Source organism: Oncorhynchus masou, chromosome 14, assembly GCF_036934945.1.
Source record: "Oncorhynchus masou masou isolate Uvic2021 chromosome 14, UVic_Omas_1.1, whole genome shotgun sequence".
Classification (NCBI taxonomy): domain Eukaryota; kingdom Metazoa; phylum Chordata; class Actinopteri; order Salmoniformes; family Salmonidae; genus Oncorhynchus; species Oncorhynchus masou.
The window spans coordinates 21,316,435-21,335,430 of NC_088225.1; the positions used below are offsets into that span (position 1 = coordinate 21,316,435).

Sequence of the window (18,996 nt, forward strand, 5' to 3'; positions counted from 1 at the left end):
CCGACAATGCAGTACGTTTTTTTCTTTCACCTATATTTAACCAGGAAGGCTAGTTGAGAACAAGTTCTCATTTGCAACTGCAACCTGGCCAAGATTAAGCAAATAAATTCACAACAACTTCCTTATACACACAAATGTAAAGGGATGAATAAGAATATGTACATATAAATATATGGATGAGCGATGGCAGTGCGGCATGGGCAAGATGCAGTAGATGGTATAGAATACAGTATATACATGTATGAGATGAGTAATGTAGGATATTTAGACATCATTAAAGTGGTGTTATTTAAAGTGACTAGTGATACCCTTATCAAATCCATTTATTAAAGTGGCCAGTGATTTGAGTCGGTATGTAGTCAGCAGCTTCTCTATGTTAGTGATGGCTGTTTAACAGTCTGATGGCCTTGAGATAGAAGCTGTTTTTCAGTCTCGGTCCCAGCTTTGATGCACCTGTACTGACCTCGCCTTCTGGATGATAAAGGGGTGAACAGGCAGTGGCTCGGGTAGTTGTTGTCCTTGATGATCTTTTTGGTCTTCCTGTGACATCCGCTGCTGTAGGTGTCCGGTGTGTGTGTGTGTGTGTGTGTGTGTGTGTGTGTGTATGTGTGTGTGCAGTATTGTGAGTGTTACTTACTTTTAGCAGCATATGTCTTATGCATGAGCGCTGAGAGCACGTGACCATTTTCAAAGTTGAAGTTGTCATAGGGACCATACACGTTAGTCGGGATTACGGCAGTGTAGCGACGCCCATGCTGCGCAAAGTATCCCCTGTTGTCAATCAAGTCCACACACACACACAATCATGTTGTGGTTAGAACACTCATGACCCACTCCAGCTATTTTTTTAAACAATATTCTAAGTACACATACAATACAGAGTACAAACCCTTAAGGGTATAATTATTTTATTTTTTTTACAAATAGTGTTTTGTTTTTTTGACACAATGGCAATTCAAGGGGTTAGTCTGATGGATGCATACCGATGTTGTCGGCCTTCCCTCCTGCTTCCCAGAACAATAGCAGAGCAATAGAGGTTCCTTGGAAGTTGTGGGAACATATGTTTTTGGTTTCCCATTGGTTCTGGGAACAAACGCCTGACCGGTGAAACTGACTTTTTTTACGTTCTAAGAACATTCATTTTTTGGTTGCAGGGACGTTCTGAGAATGTTTTACAATGATTCCCTGAAAGTTTTCCTGGGAGGTTTTATTAATGTTCTGATAATGAAATTATAGGTTATTTGAATGTAATTAAATATTCTGAGAACATGTTTCAATAAGATTTTAATAACACTGCTAGCTTCGGTTAACTGTTTTGAACACCAAGCACAGATGGGACACATGGAAATTAAATTGCTTAGGCATTAATCATGGCAAACACATCTCTTTGCTATTGTCACAAGGAGCCTATAAGATTTAAACCTCTGATCTTATGTTTCCTATCCATGGACTCAGTCCACTGCGCCACCAGGTTGGCGCTAGCATGCCATGTTTGTAACTTATACAAAGCTGTTTATTTTAGTCTATTCAAATAGACCCCATTCATAAAGATCAGGTGTGGCCCATTAGTGGGTGCGGCCACTTCCTGAACTCATTTAACAAGATAGAGGATAGAGAGAGTTTTGTTGATGCTGAGAACGGAATGTATATGTTCATAAGTAATATTTTTAGAACGCTCTTGTGGTTTTAATGGAAAGTTGTCTTAATGTTCTGAGAATATTACTAAATAGAACCATGAGGAAACCTGTAGGAAACGTTACGCTGAAGTACTAAAATTCCCACATAAGAATGTTGTTCTTAATGTTCTCTGAACAATTTGAGAACATTACTTTAAATAGAACCATGAAGAAACCTGTAGGAAACATTATGCTGAAATTCTGAAATTCCCACAGAAGAACGTTGTTTCTTAACTTTCTGAGAGCATAACTTTAAATAGAACCATGAGGAACCTGTAGGAAATGTTATGCTAAAGTACTGAAATTCCCACAGAAGAAACACATGGTTCTCAGAACATTATGTGCTAGCTGGGCTGTGCCATGTAATGAGGGACCTGCACCAGCTACTGAAATGCATCTTTTGTTAAGTTCATCAGGTGATAAATGAGGTGCAAGGGAGGCTGGAGTGGGTCTTTCAAATGTGTGCTAATGTACCTGCACAGGTAACAGATTAGTCACCAGCTCACCTGTTCTGAATATCAATCATTCTTTTGGCATGTGAGTAGCCAAAGTTTGAGTCATGTGGAGGCCCATTGTGGATCTGTGGGAAGGGGAAGAAAGCATGAGTGATCATACACCATCTTTTATTAAAAATCCCAGTTTGGAGGGCCAGAGATCCCCAAACATAGAGTAGTTCTGTCACTGGGCACATACTCGGTCCCAAATGGCACCCTAAACTCTTGACTCCTACCTTTGACCAGGGTCATTAGGTCTCTGGTTAAAAATAATGTACTATATAGGGAATTGGGTGCCATTTGATGACACCATAGTATTTTAGTATTAAGGTTAAACACAACATAATCTCATTGATTTGGCCTTACTGGTTGTTCAACTCACCATGCTCTCATCAATAGGGTATGTGGTCTTGTCAGGAAAGATGCAGCTGGACAGACAGGACACCACCTTGGTGACGCCCCTTTCGTGAGACGTCTGCAGCACGTTGTCATTGATGTGAAGGTTGTCCCTCTGTGAAGGCAAAACACTGTGGTCTCAATTCAATAAAACCTGTATTGCGACTCCTACACAATAACTTGTTTTTACACAATATGTCACGGCTTTCGTCTGTAGAAGGAGAGGTGGACCAAAATGCAGCGTCGTTGTTATTCATTGTACTTTAATAAAGAAACTGTACAACAATAAACTAACAAAACAACAAACGTGTGAAAACCTAAAACAGTCCTATTTTATTTATAAAAAATAATTTATTACCTTCAATACCATTCATTCTTTACAACTCATAATTTTCATACACACTCCAATAATGGTATTTTAATTTTAACAAAACAAAAACCCCAAACAAAACCTCAGGGGAGCATCTTCCCTCCCCGTCACCCTACAAAATACCTTTCCCTATCTCCCCGTCCCTAATCTATCCCCTTACAAATCTAAATGACACCCAGCCCTAAACCCCCCTTCCACCTCTCCCGAGCAGCATGCTGCCCTCACATCCTCTCCTCCCTCTTCATCCTGCCCCTCAAATCTCCTTCCACCCACCTCACTATCCCTTCCACCCCCCAATCTCTCCCTGTCTTCACCATGTTCTGCCTGGCTTCCCACAGCCCCCGTTTAAAGAGACTCATGAGAAGCCAGAGCAGAAACCTGTCCCTATCTGTCCCTCTCGCTCTCCCTACACCTCTCTCTAACCTGGCCCGCGTCAATACAAAATCCCCCCTTACCAAACCTAACAACACCCGTGCCCTAGCCCATACTACTCCGGCAAAGGAACAGTCCCAAAAGACATGGCGCACAGTCTCCTCCCTGCCACAAGAGGATCTTGGACAGGTGGGGGATTGCACCAAACTCTACCGGTACATGATGGAACGTACCGGAAAGCATTCATGGAGGCTCAACCAATTCAGGTCCTTGAGCCTGTTGTCCAGACCACGCGCCTGCACTCCCTCCCAGACCACTTCCGAGATGCCTACTACAGGCGCCGGACTCCCTGCCTTTCTGACCTCCTCGTACAGGTGCCTGTGATCTAAACCTACTCGGGCAACTTCAACCTCAGGGTGCGCACGCAGCCACTTGGCCGCATGACCAAAGTGCCACGGCAGCTGTTCCGCCCGAGGACCCGTGTTAGACCACACCATTACGCTTCTCGCCTGATACGAGAAGAACACCCGCAGGAGGTAACCGGACGGGTGTATCACTGGATGAGCAAGCTCCGTTAACAAGAAAGAAACAAAAATTGCGTCCAGCTTGAGGGGGAAATGTGGTACCCCCCTACCTCCCTCCCCGATGGGACAGATCATGCGTGCCCTGGCGACCAACTCGCACCTGCCACTCCACATGAACTGAAACACAAGCCTCACTAGAGGCCTCCTCTGACAAACCGGCAATGGGTAGATGTACGCCAAATACAAAAGAGATGGCAACACATCCACCTTTAGGACCGGGACTTTGCCCATAAAAGACAAATACCTAGTCTTCCACATTGCTAGCTTCCTCTGTACCACTGCGATACGCATGTTCCAGTTTAGCGTCGCTGAGCCGGAGGTCTCAAAATGGACCCCGAGAATCCTCAGGGCCCCCTCACAGAGAGATAACCCCCCGGGCACATCCGTTCTACCGCGCCATCTTCCGAAAAACTTGACAGAAGACTTTGCATGGTTCAGAACCGCTCCCGACGCTCGGGTGAAATCCCCGAAGATGGCAAGGGACCTTGTCAGGCACGAGTCCTTGCACAGCAGCAAGGAAGTGTCGTCGGCGTACTGCGTCATCTTAACACGCAGCCCACCACTTCCAGGGATCAACAAGTCTTCCACCCCTGTGTCTGTCCTAATGGCAGCCCCCAGAGGCTCCATGTACAGAACGAAGAGGAGAGCCGAGAGTGGGCACCCCTGCCTGACCCCAGACGAGAGGTCAAAAACATCACCCAAGTGACTATTTACACTAACTCGGCACCCCGCTCCGACATATAATGTACGAATCCATCCTATGAACTTCTCCCCAAATCCTAATCGACCTAACATTCTGAATAAAAAGGATCTATTCACGCGATCAAAGGCTTTCGCCTGATCTAGCGCTGCTACCATTAAAGGCAGTCCTCTATCTTCAACCCAAGCGATGGAGTCCCTGATTAACTGTAGGTTCCATCTAATAGAGCGGCTCTCTACCCCGCACGTCTGATCCTCATGGACAACGTAGGGAAGGGCTGTGCGCAACCGGTCTGCTAAAACCTTTGCAAGTAGCTTGTAATCTACACACAGCATGGTCAACGGCCGCCAGTTGCCAAGGTCTGTTACTTCCCCCTTCTTATATAAAAGTGACAGCACACCAACAGCCATTGATCCCCCCGGGACCCCCGTCTCAAGGATGGCCTTCAAGACTTCGAGGACCACTGGTCCAAGTATACCCCAAAACTTGAGATAAAACTCAGCCGGCAGCCCATCCATCCCAGGCACCTTCCCTTTTCCCATCCTCCTAAGAGCGCTCTCAACCTCTTCTCGTGAGATCTGGGCCTCCATCACTTCTCTAATGTCCTCCGGCAACCGCCTGGACAAGTGTTCTAAAACACATTTCCCTGCTCTAAATCTATTTCCCTTTCCTTAAATAAACCTTGGAAATGATCAGTTGTCACCCTGACCATATCCTCTGGTTCTCTAACTATACTACCATTTTCTTCCCTAACGCCATGCATTACCTTCCTACTCTGTCTGGCCCTAACCGACTTAAAGAACATAGCAGAACAAGTCTCATTGTGTTCTAGAAAGCCACTATGCGCACGCTCCAGGAAAGCTCGAGCATTCCGCTCCTGCAACTCCCTGAGCTGCGCCTTTAGGGTTGCGGATCCCTCCCAGTCAAACGACCCGCCGAGGTTGCCTGCCTCGTACTCGAGTTCGATTAACCTTTGGATACGATCCACCTCCCTCCTGTCCTCCCTTTTTTTCCTCTTGCAATACCCTATTATAAAAGCCCTAATCCTCACCTTAACTATTTCCCACCACTCTAACACCCCCTCCCACATGGACCGGAGGCCTTCAAGCCTCCAAAAGAAACCATAAAACCCGTCAACAAAAGCCTGCTCCTCCAGCACATCCCGATCTAACTTCCAGTACCCCCTACCAAAGAGGCAGACTGGCGACCCCACCTGCAGGAGCACCCCGTCGTGATCCGAAAAGAAAACAGGCAACAGCCCCCAGACAACTTACCCAAAGACCTGGGTACAAAAATATAGTCGAGCCTCCGCGCAACCCCCCTGGAGTTGCGCCATGTAGGAACGGCCATTTTCGGAGTAGTGTGCAGGCCACCATCAACCAGACCATGGCAAGCCATTAGCCCGGTGATGGCGCCTGCACTGCTATCCCCCCCTATTCCTAAATCTGTATTAAAGTCCCCCCCCTAATAATAATAATAATAATAATAATAATAATCTAATAATAATCACTAATTTCCTATTTGTGACACACAGGGGCGTCAGACAGTCCACCATCTCCCTCCTGTCTGCCACCACCTGTTGCCCACACACCACCACTAATCTAAATTTACAATCCCTATTCATTAAATCCACCCCTATAACCCTCCCCTGCATCACCACAAAAGAACCCTCCACTTTTACCTCCCTGTGCCCACACAAAATCCCTACCCCGATGAGTGCACCCCCCCAATACCCCAAACCGACTCCCCCTTGTCCCACTCCCTCTTAAACCTACTAACATCCCCTCTATCCCTCAGGTGAACCTCCTGTAACAAACAAAAATCAAACCCCACACCCTCCAGATAACTAAAAACCGCCCTCCTCTTAACAAAATCCCTTAAGCCCCTTACATTTAAAATAAAAACATGTAATACACTCAAATACTAAACCCAGACAGAAAAAAACAAAACCAGGAGACTCTCCCGATGCTCCCCTGCTCCATATCTACCGGTGAGAACACCATCCGTACTCCCGACGTTTCTTCCTGCATCTCGCCAACCCAGGATGCAGGAATAGTGTTTGGCTCCGGGGTACCCTGCACCCTGGGTCTACTCCCACACCCCTCCCCCTCCCCAGCGCTGCAGCTAGTTTGGAAAAAATTAGGGGAGGCTGAGTCCCCAAACAAAAAACTCCCCACCTCCTCCTGTACCCAGTCCTGGGTCTTGTTAGGTGTGCCCCCACCCAACAGAAGTTGAGGGCCTGAGGAAACCAGCAGCAACCCAGAGGTTTCTCCCACCCCCATCGCTCTCTTGGCCATCCCCTCTCTCTCACTGTCGGCCAATCGCACCCTCCTCTTCACTCTCTTCTTTGGTGATGGCGGCAGTGGAGAGATACCACCCTCCCCCCCCGCCAGCTCCTCCACCATACCCCTCATCTCTTCCACCAGGGCACTTTCCCCCCAGCCCACTTGCTCTTCCACCGTCTCCTTCTCCACCACCCCTCCCTCGCTTTCTTCTCTCTCATGCTCCTCCACTCGGTTGCCTTCTTCCGCCACTTTTCCTGTTTCTCCTACTCCCGTGCCTTCCGTTTCCTTCTCTCTTCCATCCTCCGCTTCTTGCTCCTCCTCCTTCCTTGCCGCCTTCCCCTCTGGACCTGTACTCTGGTCATGAGGCATGCTTCCTTCCCCTCCTCTTCTTCCCCCATCCCCCGCTCCTGCTCCCCCCCCCAGCCGCAGACGCGTATGACCTCTGACGAGCCGGGCACCCCCGCCACAGGTGTGCTGACGAGCCACACCCGTGGCACGTCTTAGACTCGTCACAATCCTTCGCCTCGTGCTCCCCAGATCCACAAAATCTGCATTTTCTTGTGCACGAGGCGAAGATGTGGCCGTAGGCCATACAGCGCCTGCAAAATGGGGGCTGACGTGCATAAAACAACGTCCCCCTGTCAGCCCCTAGGGAGAACATAGCAGGAGGATGGAGGTAGCCACCATGTCCCTTTGGGTCCTCTCTGAGGAGGGCCTGGAAGCCTCTCCTCCCATTCCAAAACCCAAGGGAGTCTTTGAGGTGCCTTGCTGAGGAGACGTTATCCATGTATCTCCCCAGAAAGGCCCTCACCTCTTCGTCCTTAACATATGGGTTGTACATGTTGACAGTTACAACCCTAAAGTTGTTCCTCGCCAGGCTTGTTATTTCATAATGGCTCATCGGCCTCTCACCTCCCACTGCTCTTGCCCTTCTCAGGATATCATCGTGTTTCTCCTCTGTATTTAGTGCCACGTCGTATGCTCCCTCCAACGAGTTGCCTTGGAAACAAAACACGTCCTTCACCGTCAGCTTTAGAATCCCCATCAATATTGTCCTTCCAAAAGTTTCCCGTCCTAAAGGCTCCAACTCCTTCTCCTTCCAAGCAAATCGAATCGTGTTGGCCAGCCCAATCCCAGGGACCGACCGTGTTGATGTATTTTGCACCATCTCCGCAAGGAGAATGGCGTTCGCTCTCTTCTCTTCCAAAACAAGGGAAAAATAAAAACCAAAGTGACTGAGCCTATCTGGTGCAAACAAACACAGAGACAGGAACAATCACCCACAAACACACAGTGAAACCCAGACTACCGAAATATGTTTCCCAATCAGAGACAATGACTAACACATGCCTCTGATTGAGAACCATATCAGGCCAGACATAGAAATAGACAAACACGACATCCAACATAGAATGCCCAATCAGATCACACCCTGACCAACCAAAACATAGAAACATACAAAGTAAACTATGGTCAGGGTGTGACACAATAACTTGTTTTTACACAAATGAATTAAAATAATGCATTTGGAGACAGTGATAAGAAGCTCTCCTGTAAACACTCCTCACTAACACCCCGTCCTTGACGAGCACGCGCATCCGCTCAGCCTTCATCTGCGAAACCATCTCTCACTCTCACTCACTCTCAAAGAATGCTAACTTTTATTTTTTCAGTTGTGATATTCACATACTGTTATTACGCTGTAGCCCATCATTGTAAATACACATTTGTTCTTAACTGACTTGCCTAGTTAAATAAAGGTTAAAACATTTTTTTGAAATAAACAGATGGATTAATAACCTTTTGGAATTAAGATGAATACATTTGCCAACAAAGTCACTGTGTAAACTTCACTTTGACAAGTTCAATTGAATTTCAGCCTAAGTAGTTGCCTGGCCAGGCAAACATGGACATTTATATTCAGGTCATTCAGCAGAAGATCTTTTCCAGAGCTGCTTCCAGTAGGTGCATTCAACCAGTAGCTAGATAAGACAAACCATTTCACGGACTGGTCTTTAGGTAGTTCAGGCAAAATATCAGATGGGCTGGTTCCATCTTCAGCCCATCGGCCTGTCTAAACTGGGGGTTTTGTACACAAATATCATTATTTGGTTAACAATTGGGGCGCCAGGCAAAGTAATGGGCCAGTGAGTTAGAAATGCCCGTTCCGATTTTCTGGATCCATCCCTGATTTAACAAATGCAGTTTGGGACAGAAACGTATAGCCTAGGTATTAAAACTAACTGGGTAGTTCGGTAAGCTCACCAGGAAGTGTAGGTTCTCCTTCATGTGAAGATAGAGTCCTCCCACCTTGGCAGCCAGGTGAATGACATGGGTGGGCCGATACTTCTCAAACACTGCTCTTGTCTGTTGTAGATCTCTGGCAGAACAACTGTCATCATCATCATCACCATACCATTTAATGGAAACACATCAATCTCATAAAAGTATGCATGCACGAATGTAATTAGCTAAACATTTAATGTGGTTCCAACAGGAACTATATAGAAACTCTAAATATATACTGTTTCTATGCATCAATCTACATATCTATAGAATAGATTAGAAAATAATAGAATAGCAGAGAATATAATATTTTTACACAAGTGAACTTATTTTGTTCCTGTTGGAACCACAAAACCAGTCCCAGATGTAAAAGGGTCATAACAGGATTTCATACAGTGCAGCATGACATACATTACCTATAGAAATATGTTATGTAGAACAGACATGCTGGTGTTTCTCGGGCATGTAGAATATGGGAACATGGCATGGCTATATAGGCAAGTCATTTTTATCTGCAACGACCAAAGCCTCAGACCAGCTCTGCTGAGAATATGAGGTTCCTGTGATATAACTTACACGAGGTTGGCCTCTTTGGAGCAGAGGAAGGTCCACTGCTCGCCCTCGAGACAGCCGCCTTCTTGTTTCACCACGTGCTCGATGGCCTTCCCGACCAATCCGGATCCGCCCGTGACGAGCACGCGCATCGGCTCAGCCTTCGTCTGCGAATCCATCTCTCACTCTGATCAAAGAATGCGAACTTTAATTTTTCAGTTGTGATATTCACATACTGTTATTACGCTGAAGCCCTAAACAAAGTAGGCTGATATGAATGACAGTGTGATCATCGCCCTATTTATAGTCTACTTTAGAACGTAATAATGATAATACAAAAATACGAATAGTTATACATTTAGGCTAATAAGGAATCAATAACATGCTATACATCAAACGCAAGTTTAACTGTATTAACACACTTTTCGTTTCATTTACAATTTCGTTGTAGCCTATTTTGTTAATCATGGAGAGGGTAGTAAGTTTTAAGTTCCTCGTTGTACACATCACAGACAAACTGAATTGGTCCACCCACACAGACAGCATCGTGAAGAAGGCGCAGCAGCGCCTCTTCAACCTCAGGAGGCTGAAGAAATTCGGCTTGTCACCAAAAGCACTCACAAACTTCTACAGATGTACAATCGAGAGCATCCTGTCGGGCTGTATCACCGCCTGGTACGGCAACTGCTCCGCTCACAACCGTAAGGCTCTCCAGAGGGTAGTGAGGTCTGCACAACGCATCACCGGGGGGGGCAAACTACCTACACCTACACCACCCGATGTCACAGGAAGGCCATAAAGATCATCAAGGACAACAACCACCACCCGATTCATATATATTTATGTGCATATTATTTATCCCTTTGCACTTGTGTGTATAAAGTAGTTTTGGAATTGTTAGTTAGATTACTCGTTGGTTATTACTGCAGGGTAGCCTAGTGGTTAGCGCATTGGACTAGTAACCGAAAGGTTGCTAACAAAGTACAAATCTGTCATTCTACCCCTGAACAGGCAGTTAACCCACTGTTCCTAGGCCGTCATTGAAAATAAGAATTTGTTCTTAACTGACTTGCCGAGTAAAATAAATAAAAAATGTCGGAACTAGAAGCACAAGCATTTCGCTACACTCGCATTAACATCTGCTAACCATGTGTCTGTGACAAATAAATGTGATTTGATTTTTTACTTTCTTGTATTTATGTCCTATCTATATTTATGTACTTTTTTCTTTTGAAATAAGATACATTTTCCATTTAAATATTAAGCTCAAGAGTGAATTGCATTGTGATCATGTTCATTTTAGCAAAAGGACAAATAGCCTATGCCAATACCGACAGATACAGTATTTCATTTTAAATTTAACAATATGTGTTTATTCGAAATATCGTTTGGTCTCATTAGGCCTATATTACAAACATCAGTTGTCAGTCTACACCACGGACATTATTTTACCAACACAAACAAGAGTAGGATAAAAGTAGCAAAATGTCGAAAGAAAATGTCTGGGCCTACTATTTAAAAAAAAATGTAGCCTAGGCGACATTGTTGAAGTCAAAAGCACCCATTCATTCAACCAAAAGGCCTATAAATAGGACTTACAGGACCAACATGTATAAAGGCAAAACATTTCTAATATTAATCCTTATAGTTTCTGTGAGCTAATTGAATTATAATCAGTCACATTATTCATTCGGCAAGATCCTCGTGTTATTTAGTATGTATCTTATCAAAACACAAAGTAAATGTATGAATTCAAACCTGTAAAATGTTTTGTTAGAATTTTCCTCCTCGAATAATGTCGGTATTAGATCCTATTTCTGAACGCTCAAGTACGTAAATGAGGTATAGGCTCTCTCTCTCTTGTCTTGCACACTAACCTGTTAATCGGAAAGCCGCAGGCGCAAGGCGGAGTCGCTCAAATAGTCTACCTCTGATACACTCTTAGAGAAAAAGGGTTCTACTGAGAGTAGTAGCCTTACAGGTGACTATCCCAGTTTCTCGCACCATCACTCACATATCACATTAAGAACTGTTAAGATAGGTTTATAACTTCTGTCTGGTACCTGTATAGGCGATTTTACCGCATTTATGGTGTTGACTCTATATTGCAATGTTTTATGGCGTTGTACCAGATCCGCACTACAGAACAAATTCAGTATAGACTCCGAAAACATTTTTTGATAAAACCATATCAATTCATTCCTTAATATACTGACACAAGTATATTAAAAAATATATATATATTTTACTATCTTTTGTTTCACAGTTGCGGCATTGAATCCAACATAGGGCTATATAGGCAGGCATAACTTTTAATATTAGAAATAGGTCAATTTGACCCACTGAATAATATACCATGACGAGTATGATTGATTAGAGAAAAACAAATCCCCACTGTGAAGAGCAAGGTATAGTGACTAAAGCATGGTAGCAAGGTATAGTGAAAAAAAGCATGCACCAGTGAGTTCGTATTTCAGTGTTCAATGGAACAAAAAGCGCAAACCTAATCCTTCACTACAGGCCTGAGGTCAAATGTTTTTGGCTGCTTATAACTTTTGGAAATGAAGCTTCTCCTCCCAACCATGCCATTCTGATCAAGAACTGACTACCAACTTTTCCCACTTCCTGTAAACATCAAAAACTGCCATTGGATAAACTATATCTACTTGAATATCAAGTTGAACCCACCCTTCCAAAATCAAATCAAATCGTATGTCACATGCGCCGAATACAACAGGCATAGTAGACATTACAGTGAAATGCTTACTTACAAGCCCGTAACCAACAACGCAGTTAAGAAAAATACCAACAAAAAAAGAAATAAAAGTAACAAATAATTAAAGAGCAGTAGTAAAAAACAATAGCGAGGCTATATACAGGGGGTACAGGTACAGAGTCAATGTGCGGGGGCACATTAAAATGAATGCGTTAAAACGATTATAACATGACAATTGTGCCAGCCTTATTCCAAACACGTTCGATAATAGCAACCGGTTGGCTGGTCAAACAAAGGTTAGCAATGCATTTTCAAAAATGTAATATTGAAGTCAAGAAAGCTTGACAGCAGCCAGAGTCACTTGCAGCAACAAGTGCTTTTGTGTAATTATCTCTAATGACTGTAATTTGCTCAATAATTGAGAAATACAGATGACTTCATTAGAAATAATATATCCCCCTCGTTTATACTACTGGTATGTAATGAAAACACACAAATATCATGATATTATCACAAGTTGCCAGATTACGTTTATACAAAGTTTTTTTTTCTGCATGTCTAAGCATACGTCTGTATCCAGAACTGGTGGTTCTGTTTAATACTGTGTTGCTAGAATCACCATCACTGCCCAACACTATTTTTTTAAATGGAAACATAGGGTTAGGTTGTAAAAAAAAAACGAAAATATATTAGGTTGTTGAAAAATATAAAATATATAACACCTAATATTTGTTTGTTTAAAAAAAATGATTGTTTAAAAAAAGCAAATATATATATATATATATTAAACAATCTAACCCCTATTTTAAACAACCTAACCCTAAAAACAAATGGGGAAAAAATAGGTTTAGCTTTTCCATTTAAAAAATAGGGTTGGGCAGTGATGGTGAACCCCGTTGGATTCGAACCCACAATACTAGCGATACAAACGCCATGCTCTATCAACTGAGACACATAATCATATCACATCATTACAAACCACTTAATGCCGCAATGTACTCAATTGCTGTATTGTACATTGTTTTCTTCATGTTGATGGAAAGTCTACAGGTACATATAGATGACCAGCCTATGTACAATACAGTGTGGTTTGTAAGGATGGTCAATTAATACTGCACAAAAAGTGTTTGTATTTTTATTTGTTTTATTTCACCTTTATTTAACCAGGTTGGCTAGTTGAGAACAAGTTCTCATTTACAACTGCGACCTGGCCAAGATAAAGCATAGCAGTGTGAACAGACAACAACACAGAGTTACACATGAAGTAAACAATAAACAAGTCAATAACACAGTAGAAAAAAATAGTCTATATACAGTACATTGAGTGCAAAAGGCATGAGGAGGTAGGCGAATAATTACAATTTAGCAGATTAACACTGGAGTGATAAATGATCAGATGGTCATGTGCAGGTAGAGATACCGGTGTGCAAAAGAGCAGAGAAGTAAATAAATAAAAACAGTATGGGGATGAGGTAGGTAAATTGGGTGGGCTATTTACCGATGGACTATGTACAGCTGCAGCGATCGGTGAGCTGCTCAGATAGCAGATGTTTAAAGTTGGTGAGGGAGATAAAAGTCTCCAACTTCAGCGATTTTTGCAATTCGTTCCAGTCACAGGCAGCAGAGAACTGGAAGGAAAGGCGGCTAAATGAGGTGTTGGCTTTAGGGATGATCAGTGAGATACACCTGCTGGAGCGCGTGCTACGGGTGGGTGTTGCCATCATGACCAGTGAACTGAGATAAGGCGGCGCTTTACCTAGCATGTAGATGACCTGGAGCCAGTGGGTCAATATGCAGCGAGGGCCAGCCGACTAGAGCATACAGGTCGCAGTGGTGGGTGGTATAAGGTGCTTTCGTAACAAAATGGATGGCACTGTGATAAACTGCATCCAGTTTGCTGAGTAGAGTATTGGAAGCTATTTTCTAGATGACATCGCCGAAGTTGAGGATCGGTAGGATAGTCAGTTTTACTAGGGTAAGTTTGGCGGCGTGAGTGAAGGAGGCTTTGTTGCGACATAGGAAGCCGATTCTAGATTTAATTCTGGATTGGAGATTGTCAGGATTTGGCCAGGGTTGTTCCGGTTTTGGTCACTAGATGCCCCCATTGTTGCTTTTTGACCCTTTTGTTTTCCCTTGTTCCTAGTTATTATTTGCACCTGTGCCTCGTTTCCCTTGATTGTATTTAAACCCTTAGTTTTCCTCAGTTCTTTGCTCTGTGTTTGAATGTTAGCACCCAGCCCCAGTGATGCTGTGAACATTTGTTGCGCCAGTTGGACTCTCTTGTGGTACTCTGTTTTTGTTCTTGTTTATTTATTTTTTGATTATCTTTTGAGGCTTTTTTCTGCTGTACCTACCACCTTGTGGATTTACCTTTGTTCTCTTGGAATTACTTTTGACGTTGTGGATTTATATTTTTGCCTGAAGAACTTTCCTTTTACTTTATTAAAATAACGTCTCAGGTACTGCTGTGTCTGCCTCATCTTCTGGGTTCTGCTGACTATTCGTGGCGCAGTTTGCTAAGTGACTGTTTCTCACACCAGAGACCCGGGTTTGTAACCAGGTCCTGACAGGAGATGCTTAATGTGAGTCTGGAAGGAGAGTTTACAGTCTAACCAGACACCCAGGTATTTGTAGTTGTCCACGTATTCTAAGTCAGAGCCGTCCAGAGTAGTGATGCTGGAAGGGCGGGCAGTGATCGGTTGAATAGCATGCATTTTGTTTTACTTGCGTTTAAGAGCAGTTGGAGGCCACGGAAGGAGAGCTTTATGGCATTGAAGCTCATCTGGAGGTTAGTTAGCACAGTGTCCAAGGAAGGACCAGAAGTATACAGAATGGTGTCGTCTGCGTTGAGGTGGATTAGAGAATCACCAGCAACAAGGGCGACATCATTGATGTATACAGAAAAGAGAGTCGGCCCGAGAATTGAACCCTGTGGCACCCCCATAGAGACTGTCAGAGGTCCGGACAACAGACCCTCCGATTTGACACACTGAACTCTATCAGAGAAGTAGTTGGTAAACCAGGCGAGGCAATCATTTGAGAAACCAAGGCTGTCGAGTCTGCCAATAAGAATGTTGTGATTGACAGAGTCGAAAGCCTTGGCCAGGTCGATGAATACGGCTGCACAGAAATGTCTCTTATTTGACACACTGAACTCTATCAGAGAAGTAGTTGGTAAACCAGGCGAGGCAATCATTTGAGAAACCAAGGCTGTCGAGTCTGCCAATAAGAATGTTGTGATTGACAGAGTCGAAAGCCTTGGCCAGGTCGATGAATACGGCTGCACAGAAATGTCTCTTATCGGTGGCAGTTATGATGTCGTCAAGAACCTTGAGCGTGGCTGAGGTGCACCCATGACCAGCTCTGAAACCAGATTGCATAGCGGAGAAGGCATGGTGGGATTCGAAATGGTCAGTAATCTGTTTGTTAACTTGGCTTTCGGAGACCTTAGAAAGACAGAGTAGGATAGATATGTGTAATGGTGGGGGCTTTGGCGGGTTGCTGTTGAGGGTGCCGAGGCAGTTGACCGGGGAAGGGGTAGCCATGTGGAAAGCATGGCCAGCCGTAGAGAAATGCTTATTGAAATTCTCAATTATGGTGGATTTATCGGTGGTGACAGTGTCTCCTAGCCTCAGAGCAGTGGACAGCTGGGAGGAGGTGCTCTTATTCTCCATGGACTTTACAGTGTCCCAGAACGTTTTTGAGTTAGTACTACAGGATGCAAATTTCTGCTTGAAAAAGTTTGCCTTAGCTTTTCTAACTGCCTGTGTATATTTGTTTCTAACTTCCCTAAAAAGTTGCATTTCATGGGGGCTGTTCGATGCTAATGCAGAACGCCATAGGAGGATTTTGTGTTAGTTAAGGGCAGTCAGGTCTGGAGAGAACAAAGGGCTATATATGTTCCTGGTTCTAAATTTCTTGAATGGGGCATGCTTATTTAAGATGTTGAGGAAGGCATTTTAAAAACAATAACCAGGCATCCTCTAGTGATGGGATGAGGTCGATATCATTCAAGAATACCAGGGCCAGGTCAATGAGAAAGGACTGCTCGCTAAAGTGTTTCACGGAGAGTTTGATAGTGAGGAGTGGAGGTCGTTTGACCGCTGACCCATTACGGACGCAGGCAATGAGGCAGTGATCACTGAGATCTTGTATTTAGAGGGCAAGTTGGTTAGGATGATATCTATGAGGGTGCCAGTGTTTACGGCTTTGGGGTTGTACCTGGTAGGTTCATTGATAATTTGTGTGAGATTGAGGGCTTCAAGCTTAGATTGTAGGATGGCTGGGGTGTTAAGCATGTCACAGTTTAGGTCACTCCGCAGCACGAGCTCTGAAGATAGATGGGGTCAATCAGTTCACATATGGTATTCAGAGCACAGCTGGTGGCAGAGGGTGGTCTATAGCAGGCGGCAACGGTGAGAGACTTGTTTTTAGAGAGGTGGATTTTTAAAAGTAGAAGTTCAAATTGTTTGGGTACATACCTAGATAGCCTTCAGAGTTCTGTCCTATCTCTGCAGTAGATTGCAACACCGTCCCCTTTGGCCGTTCTATCTTGTCTGAAAATGTTGTCGTTAGGGATGGAGATTTCAGAGTTATTGGTGGTCTTTCTAAGCCGGATTCAGACATGGCTAAGACATCCGGGTTGGCAGAGTGTGCTAAAGCAGTGAATAAAACAAACTTAGGGAGGAGGCTTCTAATGTTAACATGCATGAAACCAAGGCTTTTACGGTTTCAGAAGTCATCAAATGAGAGCACCTGGGGAATGGGAGTGGAGCTAGCCACTGCAGGGCCTGGATTCACCTCTACATCGCCAGAGGAACAGAGGAGGAGTAGGATAAGGGTACGGTTAAAAGCCATGAGAATTGGACATCTAGGACGTCCGGAACAGAGAGTAAAAGGATCAGGTTTCTGGGGGCATTAAAATAGATTCAAGGTATAGTGTACAGACAAAGGTATGGTAGGATGTGAATACAGTGGAGGTAAACCTAGACATTGAGTGATGATGAAAGAGATATTGTCTCTAGAAACATCATTGAAACCAGGTGATGTCATCGCATGTGTGGGTGGTGGAATTGAAGGGTTGGATAAGGTATAATGAGCAGGGCTCGAGGCTCTACAGTGAAAGAAGCCAATAAGCACTAACCAGAACAGCAATGGACAAGGCATATTGACAGTAAGGAGAGGCATACTTAGCCGAGTGATCATAAGGGTCCAGTGAGTAGTGAGGTTGGTTGGGGTCACGACGATTCAGACAGCTAGCCGAGCCATGGGTAGCAAGCTAGCAGAAGATGAAGGTCTGTTTTTAGCCACCCTGTACGTTTCCGTCAGTAGATTAGTGGGTTCCGTGTGGTAGAAGGGACCAATCCAATTGTCAAAATAGTTATAGTGGCCCAAGAAGATTGTTCGATAGACCTGTTCAGATAGCAGCCGGTATAATGAATATATGGACAAGTGTTGGTCAATTCCAATTTAATTTGAAATTCCAATGAATTCACTCATGCAGTGGATAATTTACTGTACTTTGAATTCAATTTCAATGTCAACAACCAATTTATGGAATTAAATTGGAATTAGACTGTTTGAATTGGAATTGTGAAAAAAAGTAATATTTGGAATTTAATTGGAATTCAATATTTGTACAATTCCCAGTTAATGGAATTAATGTACTTCGTATAAAAAAATGGACTGCTTTTTTTATATACCGTTGAAGTCGGAAGTTTACATACACCTTAGCCAAATACATTTAAACTCAGTTTTTCACAATTCCTGACATTTAATCCTAGTAGAAATTCCCTGTTTTAGGTCAGTTAGGATCACTACTTTATTGTAAGAATGTGAAATGTCAGAATAATAGTAGAGAGAATTATTTATTTGGGCTTTTATTTCTTTCATCACATTCCCAGTGGGTCAGAAGTTTTAGATACACTCAATTAGTATTTGGTAGCAATTGTTTAACTTGGGTCAAGTGCTTCGGGTAGCCTTCCACAAGCTTCCCACAAGAAGTTGGGTGAATTTTGACCCATTCCTCATGACAAAGCTGGTGTAACTGAGTCAGATGGCCACTCCAATACATTGACTTTGTTGTCCTTAAGCCATTTTGCCACAACTTTGGAAGTATGCTTGGGGTCATTGTCCATTTGGAAGACCCATTTGCGACCAAGCTTTAACTTCCTGACTGATGTCTTGAGATTTTGCTTCAATATATTCACATAATTTTCCTACCTCATGATGCCATCTATTTTGTGAAGTGCACCAAGCCCTCCTGCTTTTGTGAAGTGCACCAGTCCCTCCTGCAGCAAAGCACCCCCACAACATGATGCTGCCACCCCCGTGCTTCACTGTTGGGATGGTGATCTTCGGCTTGTAAGCGTCCCCCTTTTTCCTCCAAACATAACGATGGTCATTATGGCCAAACAGTTCTATTTTTGTATCATCAGACCAGAGGACATTTCTCCAAAGAGTACGATCTTTGCCCCCATGTGCAGTTGCAAACCTTAGTCTGGCTTTTTTATGGCGGTTTTGGAGCAGTGGCATCTTCCTTGCTTAGTGGCTTTCAAGTTATGTC

At 43.8% G+C, this 18,996-nt stretch overlaps 1 protein-coding gene across 2 annotated transcripts in view; it reads right to left on the reverse strand.

Annotated features, from left to right (window-relative positions):
• Window positions 1-11,607, reverse strand: part of LOC135554516 (GDP-L-fucose synthase-like) — a 14,659-nt gene extending 3,052 nt beyond the window's left edge. The window contains exons 1-6 of one of the 2 annotated variants that reach the window (XM_064986856.1): window positions 11,474-11,607; window positions 9,740-9,902; window positions 9,143-9,269; window positions 2,553-2,681; window positions 2,183-2,256; window positions 638-771 (exon numbers count right to left, since the gene is read on the reverse strand). In XM_064986856.1, the coding sequence (XP_064842928.1) occupies window positions 638-771; window positions 2,183-2,256; window positions 2,553-2,681; window positions 9,143-9,269; window positions 9,740-9,894 (619 nt within the window). In that variant the 5' untranslated portion in view covers window positions 9,895-9,902; window positions 11,474-11,607. The remainder of the gene's footprint in view (window positions 1-637; window positions 772-2,182; window positions 2,257-2,552; window positions 2,682-9,142; window positions 9,270-9,739; window positions 9,903-11,473) is intronic. The other variant, XM_064986857.1, reaches the window with a different exon arrangement.
• Between the last annotated feature and the right edge of the window lie 7,389 nt (window positions 11,608-18,996).